This window comes from Podarcis vaucheri (genome assembly GCF_965113315.1).
Source record: "Podarcis vaucheri genome assembly, chromosome: 2".
Taxonomy (NCBI): domain Eukaryota; kingdom Metazoa; phylum Chordata; class Lepidosauria; order Squamata; family Lacertidae; genus Podarcis; species Podarcis vaucheri.
In genome coordinates this window covers 119,252,463-119,274,654 of record NC_138760.1, presented here as the reverse complement: position 1 = coordinate 119,274,654, position 22,192 = coordinate 119,252,463, and the positions used below count along the sequence as shown (strand labels likewise).

General features: G+C 49.9%; 1 protein-coding gene across 1 annotated transcript in view; it reads left to right on the top strand.

Annotated features, from left to right (window-relative positions):
- The window catches only part of NEU1 (neuraminidase 1), a 29,981-nt gene extending 9,365 nt beyond the window's left edge, over positions 1-20,616 (top strand). Inside the window, exons 2-6 of the mRNA XM_082210374.1 lie at positions 1,888-2,080; positions 4,238-4,500; positions 6,263-6,448; positions 17,315-17,534; positions 19,912-20,616. Of these exons, the coding sequence (XP_082066500.1) occupies positions 1,888-2,080; positions 4,238-4,500; positions 6,263-6,448; positions 17,315-17,534; positions 19,912-20,132 (1,083 nt within the window). The 3' untranslated portion in view covers positions 20,133-20,616. The remainder of the gene's footprint in view (positions 1-1,887; positions 2,081-4,237; positions 4,501-6,262; positions 6,449-17,314; positions 17,535-19,911) is intronic.
- The last annotated feature ends 1,576 nt before the right edge of the window (positions 20,617-22,192 follow it).

The window sequence follows — 22,192 nt, the reverse complement described above, 5'->3', positions numbered from 1 at the left end:
TGGGAAAAGAAAAGACTTAAGGAGTAAACCTTACACAAATCCAGAGGGGAGTCCCTAAGACAGTTGGGTGGCGCCTTGTACGCCTCCTTCCAGCAACTCCTGCAGCCAAATGTCTTGCTCTGCTTTCCTTTAGACCACATCAGGAGGCCGAAAGAGGAGTCTTGTCATCTGGCCAGCCCAGGACCAGAAGAGGAGGTTAAGGGGTGATATGATAGCCATGTTCAAATATATAAAAGGATGTCACATAGAGGAGGGAGAAAGGTTGTTTTCTGCTGCTCCAGAGAAGCGGACACGGAGCAGTGGATCCAAACTACAAGAAAGAAGATTCCACCTAAACATTAGGAAGAACTTCCTGACAGTAAGAGCTGTTCGACAGTGGAATTTGCTGCCAAGGAGTGTGGTGGAGTCTCCTCCTTTGGAGGTCTTTAAGCAGAGGCTTGACAACCATATGTCAGGAGTGCTCTGATGGTGTTTCCTGCTTGGCAGGGGGTTGGACTCGATGGCCCTTGTGGTCTCTTCCAATTCTATGATTGTATGATTCCATACCTGTGCCCGGGGAGGTCCCTTTGGTCTTGGGAATGCAGTGGTTTGACTTCACCCCCAGAGGCACACTCCATTGTCTCTTGAGACAGGTGAATGCCCTCGCTCTCTGCTCCTCCCTTGAAAAGCATGTCAGGGGAAAAGGCTTATCAAGAACTCTCTCCCCTGACATTGAACTTGACATATTCCAGGTTCAGGCAGGGAAGAGGACGATTTAGTCAAAGGACACACACAGAGAGAGACGTGGGCTCACTTGGAGCGTGACAATCAAGGACGCAGAGCGCTTGCCTCCTAGCTTCACTGCCAATGAGTCATCGGCACCTCTGATCACATGCCTGGCAGAAAACAGCAATTGTGGGATGAAAAATAGCAGGGAAATGGCACCGGATGTGTAAGAAGGCGTGGAAAGCTTCACATTTGCTAGCACACTGTACCCTTGGCTAATGCAAGAATGTGTGCTGGCGTTTTAATAAATTTTATTTATACCCCGCCCTCCCCAGCCAAGACCAGGCTCAGGGTGGCTAACACCAGGTATAAAAACAATTGGTTAACATACAACTTAAAAACTAGATTAAAATACAGTGGTACCTCGGGTTACATACGCTTCAGGTTACAGACTCCGGTAACCCAGAAATAGTACCTTGGGTTAAGAACTTTGATTCAGGATGAGAACAGAAATCGTGCTCCAGGGGCAGCGGGAGGCTCCATTAGCTAAATTGGTGCTTCAGGTTAAGAACAGTTTCAGGTTAAGAACGGACCTCCAAAACGAATTAAGTTCTTAACCTGAGGTACCACTGTACAACATTAAAATGCAGCCTCATTTCAGTAGAAACTCAAATCAAAAACTTTTTGGGGATGAAAACGTCAAATCTTCAGCAAGGCCAACTATCCAGACTGGTCCTACGTGGGCCAGAAAAAAGCCAGGAAAGTCCCCAAATAAGAGTTCCATCACAAGAAGGAGAAAGGAAAAAGGAAAGGGGGGGGGGGATCAAGTTGATTCCAACCAAAGGCCACTCTGTCTTACAGGCCCTGCAGAAAGAAATCAGATCCCGCAGGGCCCTGGTCTCATGAGGCAGAGCGTTCCACCAGGCGGGAGCCAGTGCTGAGAAGGCCCTGCTCTGGTTGAGGCTAATCTGACTTCCTTAGGGCCCAGGACCCTAGGGTGTTGCTATTTATGGACCTTAAGGTCCTCTGCAGGGCAGAGTTGGAAGGGACCCTGAGCATAATCTAGTCTAACCCCCTGCTATGCAGGAATATGCAGCTGTCCCGTGTTGCTGGTTCCTGCGTGGGACGTTGGAAAAACCCGTTCTCCCTCGAAAGTCCCTTCTGCGTTTTGTCTCTCGGCAGGTGAAGCCCATGATCACGATGGAGCAGCTGCTATGGGTCAGCGGCAGTGTCATTGGGGAGGTGAACACCTTCAGAGTCCCCCTCATCGCGGCGACGCCACAGGGCACCCTCTTAGCCTTCTCCGAAGCCAGGAAGCACTCTGCCTCCGACACTGGGGCGAAATTTATAGCCCTCCGCAGGTCGCTGGACAAAGGTTTGAGGGGAGCAAGGCCTGTGGGGAGGGGGTTGGAAGAAAAGGGTGTCCGCAGACCCCTGAGGAGCTGAAAGTGCTGGAGCACAATTTCAGGGGTGGGCTCCTTAGTTCTGTGTGTGTGTTTTAAGGGAAGCCACCTGCTTTTAATTTTTTTTTTTAAATTTACTGCATTTATATCCCACTTTTTTCCTCCAAAAACAGCTTAACTGGTGCTTGTTGTTGTTGTTACAGTGGACCCTTGGGTTGGGCAACTTTCGGGTTGCGAACATGACAACCCCAGAAGTGTATACCTCCGGATTACACCGTGCGTGCGTGCGCAAAATAATAATAGTAATAATATTATTATTATTATTATTACTATTATTACTATTACTATTATTCTGCGCATGCAGAATAATAATAATATCAATTCTGCACATTATTATTATTATTAATAGTAATAATAATAACAATTTATTATTTATACCCCGCCCATCTGGCTGGGTTTCCCCAGCCATTCTGGCTAGCTTCCAACAGAATATTAAAATACAATAACCTATTAAACATTAAAAGCTTCCCTAAACAGGGCTGCCTTCAGATGTCTTCTAAAAGTCTGGTAATTGTTGTTCTCCTTGACATCTGACGGGAGGGCATTCCACAGGGCGGGTGCCACTACCGAGAAGGCCCTCTGCCTGGTTCCCTGTAACTTGGCTTCTCGCAGTGAGGGAACCGCCAGAAGGCCCTCGGTGCTGGACCTCAGTGTCCGGGCAGAACGATGGGGGTGGAGACCCTCCTTCAGGTATACCGATCCTGATCCAACTGCACTGCCTACTGATTGTCTCCAGGCCCAATTCAAAGTGCTGGTTTTGACCTATAAAGCCTTAAATGGTTCAGGACCACAATACCTCAAGGACTGCCTCTTTCCATATGAACCTACCCGGACCCTGAGATCATCTTCTGAGGCCCTTCTTCATGTGCCTCCTCCTTGAGAGGTCCGGAGGCTGGCAACACAAGAACAGGGCCTTCTCTGCAGTGGCTCCCCATCTGTGGAATGCTCTCCCAAGGGAAGTTCACCTGGTGCCTTCATTATACACCTTTAGCCACCAGGCAAAAACTTTCTTTTTTTAACCTTTGGTTGATTTGATTGACATCCTATGCCCTTTTAAAATGTGTTTTTTTTGGGGGGGGCTATTGGGTTGTTGTTTTCATTTTTATTATGTATTTTGTAGTTTTATATCTTGATTTTATTCTGTGAACCGCCCTGAAACCCCCAGGTATAGGGCGGTATATTAATTCAATAGATAAAATAATACAGTGCACCCTCTGGATATGAACTTAATTCATTCCGGGGGTCCTTATGTACCCTGAAAAGTCCGCAACATGAGGCGCCGCTTCTGCACATGCGCAGCGCGATAGAGCGCTTCTGCACATGCACAGCGTCAAAGAGAAGAACAACTACCAGACTTTTAGAAGATATCTGAAGGCAGCCCTGTTTAGGGAAGCTTTTAATGTTTAACAGACCACTGTATTTTAATACTTTGTTGGAAGCCGCCCAGAGTGGCTGGGGAAACCCAGCCAGATGGGAGGGGTATAAATAAATTATTATTATTATTATTATTATTATTATTATTATTATTATTATTATATGCTCAAACCGTCTTGCTCCCTACAACAGCCCTGTGTGGTAGGTTAAGAGGCAGCGACTGGCTCAAGGTCACCCAGTGAGCTTCATAGCCAAGCGGAGATTCGAACCCTGATCTCCCAGGTCCTCAGAGTCACAGTCTATTAACCCACCTCACAGGGTTGTTGTAGGGATTAGTTGGGGGGGGGTGAACCATGTACTCCTTGGAGAAACAGCTGGGGATATAAATGCAACAAATAAGCTCTTCTGCTTAGCTGCTTATGAAAGCCGGAGGGCCAAGGCGGATGGAAAAATCTCCACGTGGTCACAATTGGGCCCACGCCTGTTGCAAAATGCGCCCGGCTAATTTCTAGCCCTGCCGTGAAAGCTTATGCCAGTGTCTGCCAACCTGGCGCTGCTCAGGGGCTTTGGACTACAACTCAGCCAGCCTGCACGGAAACTTCTGGAAGGTGCCAAGTTAGCGAGGGCAGACTCACGCCTCAAGCGTGCCAGAGTCTTGTGCGTTTCTCATAATAATACCGGCCTGTCTCTTCCAGGCGCTACCTGGACGCCCACTTCCTTCATAGTTGATGACGGTTCCCTGGAGGATGGCCTCAACCTGGGGGCGGTGGTGGTGGACTCTGAAAAGGACATCGTGTTCCTGGTTTATACGCTCTGCGCTCACTACAACAAATGCCCCACAGCCAGCACCATGATCATTCGCAGCCGCGATGACGGCGTCACCTGGAGCATCCCCCGGAACCTCTCTGAGGATATTGGCACAACTATGTTTGCCCCAGGACCAGGCTATGGCATTCAGGTAAGCGGCCTATATTTATTTTATTTTTTTATTCAGAATTCTAACAAGACATATTATCCAAAAACATATCATCCTTGTTTTCCCCCCCCCATTTTTCCTCCCTTCCCCCCTCCCACACAAAACCCACCCACCCCCCGACTTCCCTCAGTTCCAGTCTTTGATTTCTCTAAAAATGCTCTTTTCTGCATCTTACACAGTTGTATAGACCCTCAAACTGTTTAGCTGATTATTATCAATAAAAAGTTTGTGAATGTTTCTTCAAAACCTGCCAAGGAGTCCAGTTCGCTTTGTTGCGTCTTCAGCTATTTTGTAAAGGGTTCCCATTCATCCTTAAAGTCACAGTTATCCTTGTCCCATAGCTTATATGTCAGTTTTGACAGTTCTGCATAGTCCATCAATTTTTCTTGCCATGATTCTTTAGTTGGGGTTTCTTTAGTCTTCCATCCTTGTGCTACCAGAACTCTCGCGGCCGTTGTCGCATACATGAAGATGTTTTTCAACTTTTTGGGCAGGTCTTTCCCTACAATCCCCAGGTAAGCGGCCTTTAAAGCCCGAAACAGCCTCGGCCCAGTATACCTGAAGGAGTGTCTCCACCCACATTGTTCTGCCCAGACACTGAGGTCCAACTCTGAGGGCTTTCTGGTGGTTCCCTCTCTGTGAGAAGTGAAATTTCAGGGAACCAGGCAGAGGGCCTTCTCGGTGGTAGCCCCTGCCCTGTGGAATGCCCTCCCTTCAGATGTCAAGGAAATAAACATCTATCTGACTTTTAGAAGGCATCTAGGAAAGTTTTTAAGGTTTGATGTCTCACGGTGTTTTTATTTAAAAAATTAAAAAATTGTCCAGTAGCACCTTAGAGACCAATTAAGCCTGTTCTGGGTATAAGCTTCCGTGTGCATGCACACTTCTTCAGATACACAGATACACTTCTTCAGATGTTTTTATATTTTGCTGTAAGCTGTACAGAGTGGCTGGGGAAACCCAGTCAGATGGGCAGCAAATAAATCATAGTTATTATAATAATATGAATGACAGGTTTATGGGTGGTGTTTTGAGGGAGGGAGGGAGGGAGGGAGAGAGAAAGGAAAAGAAAGAAAGAAAGAGAAAGAAAGAAAGAAAGAAAGAAAGAAAGAAAGAAAGAAAGAAAGAAAGAAAGAGAAAGAAAGGCAGTAGTTAGTTAACTATTTTTATTTTGGGATTTTTACATACATTATATTATCTCCTTCCAATTTTTTTATTTCCCATACAATTTTTCCTTCCCCTCCCCCATATCCATTGGAAGGGTTTGAACAATTATCCTCAGCCATGGGCTGTGTGTCTCCCATGATTCCACAGGAATGGAGTGTGCTTTATCCAACAGTTTTAATTTAGGCTGCAAACCACATTGAGATTTTCCTTTTTTAAAAAACAATACACACTGGCACAGAGACCATTTAAATTAGATAAATAAATAAATACTAAATGTTCAACTTCTGGAGAATCTCAGCTTTCGTTTAACAAAAGGGCAAGTTCCTAGACCTCATTGCTGCTGGAGATATGCTCAACAACCCGTGTCAAGGCTTGCTAAAATCTTAGGAGCCTGGAGGGTGGCAGGGGTTGGGTCAGTTTGTGGCTACATGTTGCTGCTTCCACTCAGCGCTACCGCTGGTAGCCAGGAAACAAGGCTATAGAAACCTCATCCGGAGGACTGAAGCAGTGTCGTGTGCATGCAAGGAAAACGGCAGGCGATGGGCCTAACTCCCACTCGGTCACCTCTGCCTTTCAGAAACGTTACGAGCCCAAGAAGGGGCGTTTGATCGTCTGTGGCCACGGGACGCTTTTGCGGGACGGGATCTCGTGCCTCCTCAGCGACGACCACGGCTTAACCTGGCGATACGGGCGGCAACCCTTGCATGGAATCCCTTATGGCAAGGTGAAGCTGCCCAGCGACTTCAATCCCGATGAATGCCAGGTGGGTGTGATCCTGAGGTTGAGGGCTTGCTACAATCCTGCAAGCAGCAGGGAAGAAACAAGCAGTGTTGTTTGGAAGCCCTGGCTGTGGTAAGCAGAATCGTGGAATTGTAGAGTTGGAAGGGACCCCCCCCCGAGTCATCTAGTCCCAACCCCCCGGAAAAAGCCTTGAATCGATTCACAACCACAATAAAAGTGTGGCAACATACCTTCTCTCCGTGTTCTCTTTCCGAAGCTAAGCATACCCAGTTTTAGCATCTGTTTTTAATGTTAGACAGTGCGAAGGGAGCTGGAAATCTCTGGATAAAGGGTGGTATGTAAAATGGTGTATAAATAAAATAATTAATTAATAATTACTGCAATGCGCTCTGTGTGGGGCTACCTTTGAAGGTGACCCGGAAACTACAACTTATCCAGAATGCGGCAGCTAGACTGTGACTGGGAGCAGCCGCCGAGACCACATAACACCGGTCTTGAAAGACCTACACTGGCTCCCAGTACGTTTCCAAGCACAGTTCAAAGTGTTGGTGCTGACCTTTAAAGCCCTAAACGGCCTCGGTCCAGTATACTTGAAGGAGCTTCTCCACCCCCATCGTTCTACCCGGACACTGAGGTCCAGCACAGAGGGCCTTCTGGCGGTTCCCTCACTGAGAGAAGCCAAATTACAGGGGACCAGGCAGAGGGTCTTCTTGGTAGTGGCACCCACCCTGTGGAATGCCCTCCCACCAGATGTCAAAGAGAAAAACTACCAGACTTTTAGAAGACATCTGAAGGCAGCCCTGTTTCGGGAAGCTTTTAATGTTTGATGGACTACTGTATTTTAATATTTTGTTGGAAGCTGCCCAGAGTGGGTGGGCAAACCCAGCCAGATGGGCAGGGTATAAATAAATATAATAATAATAATAATAATAATAATAATAATAATAATAATAATGTTGTTGTTGTTGTTTAGTCGTTTAGTCGTGTCCGACTCTTCGTGACCCCATGGACCAGAGCACGCCAGGCACTTCTGTCCTCCACTGCCTCCCGCAGTTTGATCAAACTCATGCTAGTGGCTTCAAGAACACCATCCAACCATCTCATTCTCTGTCGTCCCCTTCTCCTTGTGCCCTCCATCTTTCCCAACATCAGGGTCTTTTCCAGGGAGTCCTCTCTTCTCATGAGGTGGCCAAAGTATTGGAGCCTCAGCTTCACGATCTGTCCTTCCAGTGAGCACTCAGGGCTGATTTCCTTCAGTATGGAGAGGTTTGATCTTCTTGCAGTCCATGGGACTCTCAAGAGTCTCCTCCAGCACCATAATTCAAAAGCATCAATTCTTCGGCGATCAGCCTTCTTTATGGTCCAGCTCTCACTTCCATACATCACTACTGGGAAAACCATGGCTTTTACTATACGGACCTTTGTTGGCAAGGTGATGTCTCTGCTTTTTAAGATGTTGTCTAGGCTTGCCATCGCCTTTCTCCCAAGGAGCAGGCGTCTTTTAATTTCGTGACTGCTGTCACCATCTGCACTGATCATGGAGCCCAAGAAAGTAAAATCTCTCACTGCCTCCATTTCTTCCCCATCTATTTGCCAGGAGGTGATGGGCCCAGTGGCCATGATCTTCGTTTTTTTGATGTTGAGCTTCAGACCATATTTTGCGCTCTCCTCTTTCACCCTCATTAAAAGGTTCTTTAATTCCTCTTCACTTTCTGCCATCAAGGTTGTGTCATCTGCATATCTGAGGTTGTTGATATTTCTTCCGGCAATCTTAATTCCGGCTTGGGATTCATCCAGCCCAGCCTTTTGCATGATGAATTCTGCATATAAGTTAAATAAGCAGGGAGACAGTATACAGCCTTGCCGTACTCCTTTCCCAATTTGGAACCAATCAGTTGTTCCATATCCAGTTCTAACTGTAGCTTCTTGTCCCACATAGAGATTTCGCAGGAGACAGATGAGGTGATCAGGCACTCCCATTTCTTTAAGAACTTGCCATAGTTTGCTGTGGTCAACACAGTCAAAGGCTTTTGCATAGTCAATGAAGCAGAAGTAGATGTCTTTCTGGAACTCTCTAGCTTTCTCCATAATCCAGCGCATGTTTGCAATTTGGTCTCTGGTTCCTCTGCCTCTTCTAAATCCAGCTTGCACTTCTGGGAGTTCTCGGTCCACATACTGCTTGAGCCTTCCTTGTAGAATTTTAAGCATAACCTTGCTAGCATGTGAAATGAGTGCAATTGTGCGGTAGTTGGAGCATTCTTTGGCACTGCCTTTCTTTGGGATTGGAATGTAGACTGATCTTCTCCAATCCTCTGGCCACTGCTGAGTTTTCCAAACTTGCTGGCATATTGAGTGTAGCACCTTAACAGCATCATCTTTTAAAATTTTAAACAGTTCAGCTGGAATACCATCACTTCCACTGGCCTTGTTATTTGCAGTGCTTTCTAAGGCCCATTTGACTTCACTCTCCAGGATGTCTGGCTCAAGGTCAGCAACCACACTACCTGGGGTGTACGAGACATCCATATCTTTCTGGTATAATTCCTCTGTGTATTCTTGCCACCTCTTCTTGATGTCTTCTGCTTCAGTTAGATCTTTACCACTTTTGTCCTTTATTATGGTAATCTTTGTACGAAATGTTCCTTTCATATTTCCGATTTTCTTGAACAGATCTCTGGTTCTTCCCATTCTGTTGCTTTCCTCTATTTCTTTGCATTGCTCGTTTAAGAAGGCCTTCTTGTCTCTCCTTGCTGTTCTTTGGAAATCTGCATTCAATTTCCTGTATCTTTCACTATCTCCCTCGCATTTTGCTTGCCTTCTCTCCCCCGCTATTTGTAAGGCCTCGTTGGACAGCCACTTTGCTTTCTTGCATTTCTTTTTCATTGGGATGGTTTTAGTTGCTGCCTCCTGTATAATGTTGCGAGCCTCCATCCATAGTTCTTCAGGCACTCTGTCCAGCAAATCTAAATCCTTAAACCTGTTCCTCACTTCCACTGTGTATTCATAAGTGTCAGGGGTTCAGAAGCAGAGACGCAGAGAAGGGTGGAAACAGAGAGCGAGGGGGAGGAAGCCGAAGGGAGAATGAGTGATGATGACGAACCGAGATCTCCAAGCCTAAGCAGTGAGTCAGAGGACTCCCAAAAGGGAGCCCCAGTGAGCAGAGCAAGGGGGGGATCCGGGGGGACACCCCAGGAGGAAGGGAACAGAGGAGATTCAGAGAGCAGCAGCTGGAAGTCGGGACCCACGCTCAAGACTGAGAGCAGCAGGGAGGAAAGCAGCCAGGCATCGGGTTCCGGAGGCCGTCAGCAGGAGGGAGGGCACGAGTCAGGGGTGGTCACGCCCTCCTCAGAGAGCGAGGCAACGGTCAAGAGGAAAGTAGAGAGTTGGGCGCGCGCGCCAAGTTCAAATGCAGCGGAAGCTGGAGCAGTAAGCAGCCCGGAGAGTGAGCCAGGTCCCAAAGCCCGCCGAAAGGAAACGGAAGGATCAGGGGGGTCAGCGTCAGAGGAGAGTAGAAGGGAGGAGTCCCAGGGGGGCAGAAGGACCCAGAGACGTAGGGAGAGGCGAAGGAGGTGGAGCAAGGCTAGGGTATTAAGCTGGTGTGCAAGAGGCGGGGACTCAGATGGGTCTTCGCCGACCTAGGGCAGAAGGTGTAGAGCTGCACGCTGCAGTTCGGAAATGAAACCTGTAACTCAATAAAGACTCTTTTAAAGTGGACGCTGTGTGGCGTGGTCCTATGTGAGCTGGGACCTGGTAGCAGCTCTGACAGTAAGACCCATCTCTTCAAAGCTTCAGAAACCTGAAACCTCGCAGCGGGAGCAGAAGCCGCTAGGGGAGGAAGAGGGGTGTCTGTAAGCAAGCTCACAAAGGTTAGCAAGATGACGGAAGAACAGAGGATCTCCGCGCTGCAAGAGGCAGTGACCCAGTTGTCCTCAGAGGTATTGGCTTCCAAGAAACGGGAGGAGGAGACTACAGCCGCCTACAGAGACCTACACGCCAGGTTTGAAATGCTTGTTAAGCAAGGGCAACCGGGACCCAGACCGGAGGGCGTGGGATTGGCACGGAGAGCAGGAGGGCTTGTGGCTCACTTCGATGGGACTTTGCAACAGTACCCTAATTTTAGAGCAGACGTAATGTGCGCACTGCAACTGCTGGCAAAAGACTTTAGAGATGAGGAAGAGAAGGTGGGGTTCATATTGTCCCATTTGCATGGGGATGCCAAAGCCTGGCTGCGCAATTTGTGGAGGGATAAAGATCCGGCGCTTCAGAATGCAGATGCCTTTATCAAAGCGATGGATGCGTGTTTTTTGTCTACTATTGATGTGGATCTTGCCAGACGGGAGATTCATGGACTAAAACAAGGGAGGGCGAGCGTCCGGCAGTATCACGCCCGATTTTTTGCGCTGGTCAGTGCTTTAGAATGGGATCGGGATTCGCCCCCTGTCAGAGACCTCTTCTGGGAGGGTCTAAGTTCTGCGGTTAAGGATGAAATTGCAAGGGGGGAGAGGCCCCGAAGCACGCAGGAGGTGGTCCAAAGGGCGCTGACTGTGGGGGTGAGGCTGGAAGAACGTCCATGGTGCAGAGATGAAGGACGTGGAGGGCGCGAAGCAGCGAGAAGTTTCTCTTTCGTTCCGAGGGAAGCAGCGCGTGCGCAATCCACACCTCCGCCAGGAGGGGGAGGGGAACCGATGGAGGTTGGAGGTGCAAGGGCTCAGTCAGCAGCCAGAGCCCTAGCACCGGCAGCAGTGAAAGCGAAGCCTCCTAGAGGGAACAGGAAGTGTTACATCTGCGAGGATCCAGGCCATTTGGCGAAGGAGTGTCCCCGGAGGCTCCACAAGCACACTGCAGCCTCAGCAATGGTGACTGCAGCAACGCAGCAAGGAGAACCACAGCAGGGAAACGACGATGTCTGGCTGGAGACGGAGGCACTGGGGCCCAGCCAGACGCATCTGTGAAGCAGTCCCCAGCGATATTGCAACCCACGGATCCCCTCCCACCCAAACCAGTAGTGCAGCTCACAGCATCTCTCCAGCTACCCGACGGCGTCACTATCGAAGTGCCGCTTTCTGTGGATTCTGGAAGCAACGCAGACTTTATAGCGCAGAGCTTTGTGGAGCAGCACGCTATACAGCTATTGCCTGCCACTCTGCCCCTGCAAGTCGTCACAGTGGATGGCAGAGAGTTGCTAGGGGGGCAGGTGGTGAAGCAGACGCCACCGATGGTGATGCGCCTTGGCAACCACAGGGAAGTCATCAGTTTTAATGTCACCCAACTGTCGGACACGCCCATTGTGTTGGGCATGAGTTGGCTGGACAGGCACAGTCCGACACTGGCTTGGTACCAGAGACAACTGATCTTCGGCTCCTCTTATTGCGCAGAACACTGCATCCTGCCCCGACGGGAGGGAGAGGAGGAGGAATCACAACTGCAGTTGGGAACGTTGCAAGCGGTCCCCCACAAATACGCGAGCTTTTTGGAGGTCTTCTGCGAGAAGGAGGCGGACAAGCTACCCCCTCACCGGCCATATGACTGCAAGATTGACCTCCTACCGGGGGCGACGCTGCCGAAGGGGCGGCTATACTCCATGTCTGAAGATGAAATGCAGGAACTCAAACAGTTCATCGAGCATAATCTGGAGCGTGGCTTCATCAGAGAGTCCAAGGCAGTGGGGGGCAGTCCCGTTTTCTTCGTGAAAAAGAAAGACACGCCCCAAAAAAGACTAGTTGTGGACTACCGCCTTTTGAACCAGATGACCAAACCGTCTGATTACCCCATGCCCAGGATTGACGACCTCCTCGCGACGGTGCGCAAGGGACGCGTGTTCACCAAGTTGGACCTGCGAGGGGCGTACAATCTCATCCGCATGCGGGAGGGCGATGAGTGGAAGACGGCCATGTTCACACCGCTGGGCACCTACGAATACAGAGTTATGCCCTTTGGATTACAAAATGGCTCTCACTGTTTTCAAGCTTTTATGCATCACGTGTTGGAGGGACTCCTCTACAAGACATGCGTCTGCTTCCTGGATGACATCCTGATTTTCTCTGACTCGCAGCAAGCTCACGACCGAGACGTGAGGGAGGTGCTCAGCAGGTTGCAACAACATAGACTGTACGCCAAGCTGGAGAAGTGCCAGTTCGACACGACGGAGGTGGATTTCCTGGGATACAAGTTGTCGGACAAGGGGATAGCCATGGACAGCACCAAGGTTCGTGCGGTATTGGATTGGAAGAGCCCGCGCAACCGGAAGGAGGTCCAGCGGTTTGTCGGCTTCGCCAACTTCTATCGCAAGTTTATCAAGGGGTTCGCGATGCAGACGGCAGCAATTACGGACACGCTCAGCTCCAAAAAAAAGAAATTCATCTGGACGGAGCAGGCGGAACAGTCCTTTCAAGCGCTCAAGCATCTCTTCGCATCGGAGAAGCAACTGCTGCATATCGACCCCAGTAAACCGTTGAGGGTAGAGACAGACGCGTCAGACAGAGCCGTGGGAGCTGTCCTGCTACAGCGAGACCCGTAGGGGGTGTGGCGGCCGGGAGCGTTCTACTCCAGAAAGCTCAGCAAGTCGGAGCAGAACTACACCATCTGGGACAGGGAGTTGCTGGCCATTCATGCAGCTTTCAAGGCGTGGAGGCACTTCCTAATCGGCGCCAAGCACACGGTGCAGGTCTGCACGGACCACAAGAATCTGGAGCACTGGCGCACGGCTCAGTTCCTGAACCAGAGGCAGATACGTTGGGCGGAGTTCTTTGCTGACTTCAATTTCCGAATAGAGTACGTCCCAGGCGACACCAACATCATGGCGGATGCACTGTCCCGAAAACCGCAATACCTAGAAGAGGTGACGCCAGCGGCGGCCATGCACATCTTCGCACCGACGGCGTGGGCGTGTGCCTCAGCTACAGTAGACCTGGATGCGGTGCGACGTGCATTGCGGGACGACTCATTCGCGCAAGACAAGATGGCGGAACTGCTCAGAGGCACGGCTACCACGGACGAGTTCCAGGTGCGGGACGGCTTGCTCCTACGCAAAGGGGCTGTCTATGTACCAGGAGACGACCTTCGCGCCAAGGTACTGCAACAGTTGCACGACGCACCCACGGCCGGTCACTTTGGCACAGAGAAAACGATGGAATTAGTCGCGAGAGACTTCTGGTGGCCCAGGCTGAGAGGAGAGGTCGCGGACTACGTCGCGAGGTGCGACACCTGCCAGAGGGCCAAGCCGGTACACAGACCACCGGCGGGACTGTTAGAACCGCTGCAAACACCGTTTGAACCGTGGGAGAGGGTGGCCCTGGACTTTGTGACGGATTTACCCAGCTCGAGAGGCAAGACAGCTGTGCTAGTGGTGGTGGACTTGTTCACCAAGATGGCACATTTCATTCCGTGTGCGAAGGTGGCCACGGCGGAACAAACCGCCAAACTGTTCATAGATCACGTGTTCAAAGTGCATGGCCTGCCACGGTCTATCCTGTCCGACCGCGGACGCCAGTTCATCTCGTCTTTCTGGCAGAAGCTGATGGGTTTTCTAAATGTCAAGGTCAATCTGGCATCAGCAAGACACCCGCAGACCAACGGGCAAGCAGAGAGGGTCAATGCCATCATGCAGCAGTACCTGAGATGCTATGCCAATCAACAGCCTGCGACGTGGGTGGATTACCTGCCGCTAGCCGAGTTCGCTTACAACAACACGAAGCACGTGTCCACAGGAGTGACGCCGTTCTTTGCCAACAATGGGAGGAATCCCAGAACCTTCCCGGGACTGGAGAGAGTGGGGGAAGGAGAACCACAGACGGCGGACGCGTTCGCGTCAGAGCTGCAGGCGGTCCACGATCAACTCAGACGGCAGCTGGAGCTAGCTAAGCACGCCTACAAGGTGCAAGCTGACAAGCACAGGCGGGTTGGCGAAGTGATCCAAGTGGGAGACTGGGTCTGGTTGGCAGCCCACGCAGTGCCGACCAGGTCACTTGCCAAGAAGAAGTTGGGGCACAAGCAGATCGGTCCGTACCAAGTCGAAGCGCAGATCAACCCGGTAGCCTTCCGACTGGCGCTGCCGGAGGGTTCCAGAATGCATCCGGTGTTCCACAGGTCGGTGCTCACTCCCTACAAGGCACCTCACAGGTTCCAGGAGCCAGGGACGGCGCCAAGTCCGCTCCGGGAACGGACGGAGACGCGGGAGGTGAAGCACCAGGACCACATCAACGAGGTCACGGAGATTTTGGACTCCAGATGGGGGGAAGAGGGAGTCGAATACCTCTTAGCCAGAGAGGGCACCCGGGCCAGCGCCAATAGCTGGGTACCAGACTACGCTTTGGAGGAACCCCTGCTCAAGGACGAGTTTCATGCCCTCTTCCCACACAAACCCATGCCAGCGAGCTTCTTCGACGACTGGTTGTTCACACCCACACTTTCTTCCAGCACGTTCCATGGATTCGACTCAGAAGGGGAACCCGCACGGAGCACCCGTTCCCCAGAAGGTTCACCGGCAGGTTCGGCATCAGGCAACTCGTATTGGTGGGACGATCGACCAGAGGAGCAATGGCGCAGGAAGTGGCTGGAGAGGCCAGGTCGAGCGACCGACGCAGAGACTGACATGGACGTGTTCGGGGAGGACCTCGGGTTCGAGCACGGCGGTACAGAGATGGAAGAGCAACAAGTCAACGTCGACGACCGCGAGGGGGAAGACTCGGAGGTCTTCAGTTGGCGGCCACCCACGGGGAGCGACCTGTATCCAGCATTCCCTCCCATGATGATGGAGCGCCCAGCACCCACACCTGACAGCGGGGAGGGGGGAAGGGGGGGCTTCGAGGGGGGGATGGATGTCAGGGGTTCAGAAGCAGAGACGCAGAGAAGGGTGGAAACAGAGAGCGAGGGGGAGGAAGCCGAAGGGAGAATGAGTGATGATGACGAACCGAGATCTCCAAGCCTAAGCAGTGAGTCAGAGGACTCCCAAAAGGGAGCCCCAGTGAGCAGAGCAAGGGGGGGATCCGGGGGGACACCCCAGGAGGAAGGGAACAGAGGAGATTCAGAGAGCAGCAGCTGGAAGTCGGGACCCACGCTCAAGACTGAGAGCAGCAGGGAGGAAAGCAGCCAGGCATCGGGTTCCGGAGGCCGTCAGCAGGAGGGAGGGCACGAGTCAGGGGTGGTCACGCCCTCCTCAGAGAGCGAGGCAACGGTCAAGAGGAAAGTAGAGAGTTGGGCGCGCGCGCCAAGTTCAAATGCAGCGGAAGCTGGAGCAGTAAGCAGCCCGGAGAGTGAGCCAGGTCCCAAAGCCCGCCGAAAGGAAACGGAAGGATCAGGGGGGTCAGCGTCAGAGGAGAGTAGAAGGGAGGAGTCCCAGGGGGGCAGAAGGACCCAGAGACGTAGGGAGAGGCGAAGGAGGTGGAGCAAGGCTAGGGTATTAAGCTGGTGTGCAAGAGGCGGGGACTCAGATGGGTCTTCGCCGACCTAGGGCAGAAGGTGTAGAGCTGCACGCTGCAGTTCGGAAATGAAACCTGTAACTCAATAAAGACTCTTTTAAAGTGGACGCTGTGTGGCGTGGTCCTATGTGAGCTGGGACCTGGTAGCAGCTCTGACAATAAGGGATTTGGTTTAGATTGTATCTTACCTGTCCAGTGGTTTTTCCTACTTTCTTCAGTTTAAGCTTGAATTTTGCTATAAGGAGCTGATGATCTGAGCCACAGTCAGCTCCAGGTCTTGTTTTTGCTGACTGTATAGAGCTTCTCCATCTTTGGCTGCAGAGAATATAATCAATCTGATTTCGATGTTGCCCATCTGGGGATGTCCATGTGTAGAGTCGTCTCTTGTGTTGTTGGAAAAGCGTGTTTGTGATGACCAGCTTGTTCTCTTGACAGAACTCTATTAGCCTTTGCCCTGCTTCGTTTTGATCTCCAAGGCCAAACTTGCCAGTTGTTCCTTTTATCTCTTGATTCCCTACTTTAGCATTCCAATCCCCTATAATGAGCAGAACATCCTTCTTTGGTGTCACTTCGATAAGGTTTTGTAAGTCTTCATAGAACTGGTCAATTTCAGTTTCTTCAGCACCAGTAGTTGGTGCATAAACTTGGATTACTGTGATGTTAAAAGGTCTGCCTTGGATTCGTATCGAGATCATTCTATCATTTTTGAGACTGCATCCCAGTACAGCTTTCGCCACTCTTTTGTTGACTATGAGGGCCACTCCATTTCTCTTACGGGTTTCTTGCCCACAGTAGTAGATATGGTAGTCATCCGAACTGAATTCGCCCATTCCCGTCCATTTTAGCTCACTGATGCCCAGGATGTCAATATTTATTCTTGCCATCTCATTTTTGACCACATCCAACTTACCCAGGTTCATGGTTCTTACATTCCAGGTTCCTATGCAATATTTTTCTTTACAGCATTGGACTTTCCTTTCGCTTCCATGCATATCCGCAACTGAGCGTCCTTTCGGCTTTGGCCCAGCCGCTTCATCAGCTCTGGATCTACTTGTACTTGTCCTCCGCTCTTCCCCAGTAGCATGTTGGACACCTTCCGACCTGAGGGGCTCATCTTCCAGTGTCATAACTTTTATATGCCTGTTGTCTTTGTCCATGGAGTTTTCTTGGCAGGGATACTGGAGTGGCTTGCCGATTCCTACTCCAGGTGGATCACGTTTGGTCAAACTCTCCACTATGACCTGTTCATCTTGGGTGCCCTGCTCGGCATAGTTCATAGCTTCTCTGAGTTCTTCAAGCCCCTTCGCCACGGCAAGGCAGTGATCCATGAAGGGGAATAATAATAATAATAAATTATTAATAGGGAGTGGAGCACGTGGAGTGGAGCCCTCAGAACAGAGCTAGGAAATGTTCTGATTCCCTTCAAAATCTGCCCTCTTCTCACCTTCCCTCTTCAAATTACCTTCTTGCAGCCCTACGAGCTTCCTGACGGCTCCGTGGTGATCAACGCCAGGAACCAGAACTTTTACCACTGCAGTTGCCGCATTGTGATTCGCAGCTACGACGCCTGCGACACCCTCCCTTTGGAGAACGTGACGTTTGATGACACTTTGGTGGACCCTGCTGTGGCCGCCGGAGTCCTTGTCAAATCCGGCCTCGTCTTCTTCAGCAACCCGGCCCATGAAAAGCGGCGTGAGTGAGGGGGAATCTGTGTGTCACAGGGGGACAATGGGCTCCATGTGGCTGGAAGAGGGGTGGCTTCCGGCAGACAACACGGCAGACTCAGTTCCTGGGCCAGACAAATGTTTCCAGCCTCTGCTACAAAGCTGATGATGCAACTAGGCTTCCCAGGTTGAGCCTCTTGGGCTTGCCAATCAGAAGGTCGGCGGTTCGAATCCCCGTGACGGGGTGAGCTCCCATCGCTCTGTCCCAGCTCCTGCCAACCTAGCAGTTCGAAAGTATGCCAGTGCAAGTAGATAAATAGGTACAGGTGAGGCAGGAAGGTAAACGGCGTTTCTGGTTTCTGTCATGGTGTCCTGTTGCGCCAGAAGCAGTTTAGTCCTGCTGGCCACGTGACCCGGAAAGCTGTCTGTGGACAAACGCCGGCTCCTTCGGCCTGAAGGTGGAGATGAGCGCCACAACCTCACAGTCGCCTTTGACAGTAAGAGCTGTTTGACAGTGGAATTTGCTGCCAAGGAGTGTGGTGGAGTCTCCTACTTTGGAGGTCTTTAAGCAGAGGCTTGACAACCATATGTCAGGAGTGCTCTGATGGTGTTTCCTGCTTGGCAGGGGGTTGGACTCGATGGCCCTTGTGATCTCTTCCAACTCTATGATTCTATGATTCTATGACTGGACTTAACCAACCTTTACCTTTACCTTTACTTTATAACCACTGCACTTCTAAATTGAAGAATGCTCTTGGTTGAAAGAACGCAAGATTTGACAAGAGCCAAGAAAACAAACTCCACCGCAGCCCTTTTATTATTGTTATTTCTTAAATTTGTATACTGCCCTTCATCTGTAGATCTTGGGACGGTTCACAACATAAAATCACAATACAGTGGTACCTCAGGTTAAGAACTTAATTCATTCTGGAGGTCCGTTCTTAACCTGAAACCCTTCTTCACCTGAGGTACCACTTTAGCTAATGGGGCCTCCCGCTGCGGCCTCACGATTTCTGTTCTCATCCTGAGGTAAAGTTCTTAACCTGAGGTACTATTTATGGGTTAGTGGAGTCTGTAACCTGAAGCATCTGTAACCTGACGTACCACTATATAAAAAAACACAAAATACATAACAAAAACAAAATCACTAATCCCCCGCCCCCCCATTCCCGGAACACATTTAAAAGGTCACTTGATTTTTGCCATGCATTTTTAAAAAAATCAAATCATTTTTATTTTTGATTATTTTTATTATATTCAGTGGATTTCCTATAATAATAATAATTTTATTATTTATATCCTGCCCATCTGCCTGGGTTGCGCCAGCTACTCTGGGCAGCTCCCAACAGAATATTCAGAACCCGATAAAACCAAAGCCATTTCGCTACAATGGTATGTTTTGTGTGTTCAGTTAACTTGTTGTGTAGTTGAATAGCTGCTATCATTGCAGTGCCGTTGGCGTGCACATGTTACTTTGCTCCTTTAGTTAGGTGCCTGACTCCAAGGCACTTGAAATCTAATACAAGGAGGAACATAATGAAGGGAAGGACAGGAGTGAGGAAATCTTACTGTAGCACGGCCAATACATTCTTGTATTGTTTATACATTTTATGCCTTAGTATTGGCTGTGATTGTGGTTAAACAAAATAGCTTTGTGTGTTCTCCCATATAGCTTAGAGCAGGGTTTCCCAAACTTGGGTCTCTGGCTGTTGTTGGACTACAGCTCCCATCATCCCTAGCTATCAGGAATGATGGGAACTGTAGTCTAAAAAACAGCCGCAAACCCAAATTTGGGGCACCCTGGCTTGGAGAGCTCAAGCCTCCCACCACATGGGAATAAGAGGTTGAGGTCCTGTTGTGTGAGGGGCTGTTTACTGGCTTGCTTTGCTTTTGTTTATTATATATTTTGTGTCTTCCTTTTGTATTTTTATGTTGTGAACTGCCCTGTGATCTCTAGATGAAGAGTGTTGTACAAACATAATGGATAAATAAGCAAAATAATGATGATAATAATAAATAACTTATTATTTATACCCCGCCCATCTGGCTGGGTTTCCCCAGCCACTCTGGGTGGCTCCCAACAGAATATTAAAAACATTAAAAACTTCCCTAATCAGGGCTGCCTTCAGATGCCTTCTAAAAGTCAGATGCTTGTTTTTTTCTTGACATCTGATGGGAGGGCGTTCCACAGGGCGGGCGCCACCACCGAGAAGGCCCTCTGCCTGGTTCCCTGTAACCTCATTTCTTGCCTGAAGGCCCTCAGAGCTGGACCTCAGTGTCCGGGCTGAACGATGGGGGTGGAGACACTCCTTCAGGTATACAAAATCAGCCCGAGGCCTAGTTGAAGAGGAACTTTTTTGTCAGGTGAACACGACCTTACGTTCTCTTTCTCCCCTCTGGCCTAGGGGTGAACATGACTCTACGTTGGAGCTTCACCAACGGTTCTTCGTGGTGGAAGGAGCCCCTGCAGATCTGGAGCGGCGCCAGCGGTTACTCCTCGATGACGTCCCTGGACGGGGCTGCCCCGGAAGATGCTCACAGCCTCTTCATCATCTATGAGAAAGGGCGTCTCCAGTCCACTGAGAGCGTCTCCGTGGTCAAGATCAGCATCAACGGGGAGCTCTGACCACACTTTCGGGCCCTCGGCCGTCCCCTCTCCCCTTGTGCCTTGTAGTCACACTGGAAGCTCTGAGACTGCTGGCTTAGGATAGAAGGGAATTCGTGGGGAGAAATCAGCAACGTTGGGTGGGAGGGCTCGGGGCAGCAATTCAAAGGGCATTTGGCAGAAAAATACTCTCTACAAGCCTTCCTAGCGGGCAGTGCAGGCCCAAGCCATTCCTTCCCCACAGTGACATTGGGGTTGCCGTTCTACCTCAGAAACACTCCTGATTTTAGATGCTGCTATTGAATTTCTGAGCGGGTGGAGGTTGCGAAGGCGATGGGTGGGGTTGGGGTGGGTTGGAGAGAGGAAGACTGATTACGACGAAAATAGACTGATGAAGAAGCACACGGTTAATATACATTGGTTTGTTTTCTAAGTGGGATCAAGCGGAAAGAGGAAAGCCGGGAAGTTTTGCGACGAATTAATAAATTAATTGATGCACCTTTAACCTATCGTCTCCGTCAAATTTTAAAAAATTATTTCTTGTGAGAAGGAGCACCCAAAAACTGGATGTAAACGGCCAGCCAGATACCCCTGGAAAGTTCACAAGCTGGCCACTTCCTGTCGTTCATCCCCGGCATCCATAACTTGAAACCTGGGCCTCCCGTTTATCCATCGGAACATACAGTGGTACCTTGGTTTACAACCATAATCCGTTCCAGAGGTCTGGTTGTAAACCAAAACAGGTTGTAATCCAAGGCGTGCTTTCGCCAATGGGGCCTCCAAAAAAGGGGGGTTGTAATCCCCCCAAAATGGGTTGTAATCCAAAAAAAGGACACACACTTCCAGGTTTGACGTGGTTGTAATTGGAAATGGTTGTAATCCGAAACGGTTGCAAACCAAGGTAAAGGTAAAGGGACCCCTGACCATTAGGTCCAGTTATGACCGACTCTGGGGTTGCGGTGCTCATCTCACTTTATTGGCCGAGGGAGCCGGCGTTTGTCCGCAGACAGCTTCCGGGTCATGTGGCTAGCATGACTAAGCCACTTCTGGCAAACCAGAGCAGCGCACGGAAACACCATTTACCTTCCCGCCGGAGCGGTACCTATTTATCTACTTGCACTGATGTGCTTTCGAACTGCTAGGTTGGCAGGAGCAGGGGCTGAGCAACGGGAGCTCACCCCGTCACGGGGATTCGAACTGCCAACCTTCTGATCGGCAAGTCCTAGGCTCTGTGGTTTAACCCACAACCAAGGTACCACTGTATAATAAAACAGAGCAATCAATCCGTTCTGTGATAAACTGCCTCTGACCATGGAACCTCGTGGTGTATGGCCACAGAAAGACCGATACATTTATTGAGTCTAATCCCTTTACAAAAGCCATCTAAGCTACATTGCCAGGATCAAACCAGCATGACATAGCACCTGGTGTTGTTTTACTGATGATGTCAATTACAGGGCCTCCGTACAGCAGGCTGGCACTCCCCACTATCCCTTGAAGCAGATAAATGTGTAACCTTGCCTACAGAACAGGTAACGGGAGGTGTGGCAGGGTAGTTAAGTGTTAACTGTTTCCTGAGCTCTTTTCAACAATCTTAACTTACGTCATTGAGGCCAATTCCTGGAACAAAGGCAGCAAGCCAACCAGGACACACTGTCCTGATGCCTCACGCTTTAATCAGCAGCTATGTCGAATTTAAAGTTTTAACTGATTTTACCGAATCAGCTAGTTTTAACGGGTAGAATTGCCGTGAAGCACACTTGCATTTTTTTTTATTTTTTTTTTGTTCTGGTGAAACAAGACATTGTGGATGTCCAACAAAGCTGAACGATTCAGGACAGAGGAACCGGAAGTGCTTCCATAATTAAACTATGGAACAAGTTTCCACAGGACGTAGCCACGGCCACAAACCTGGGAGGCTTTCAAAGAGGATTAACAAATTGTTTATTAAATAGAAACGGGCACCTACAATTCTGATACCTTGCTGAAAACCTTTCTGTTTTGCCACCTGGTTTTTTCAGAGGAGTTGTTTGGTTCTGTGTTGTTCATTTGTCCTGCGTTTTATGATTTTATAACTGAAC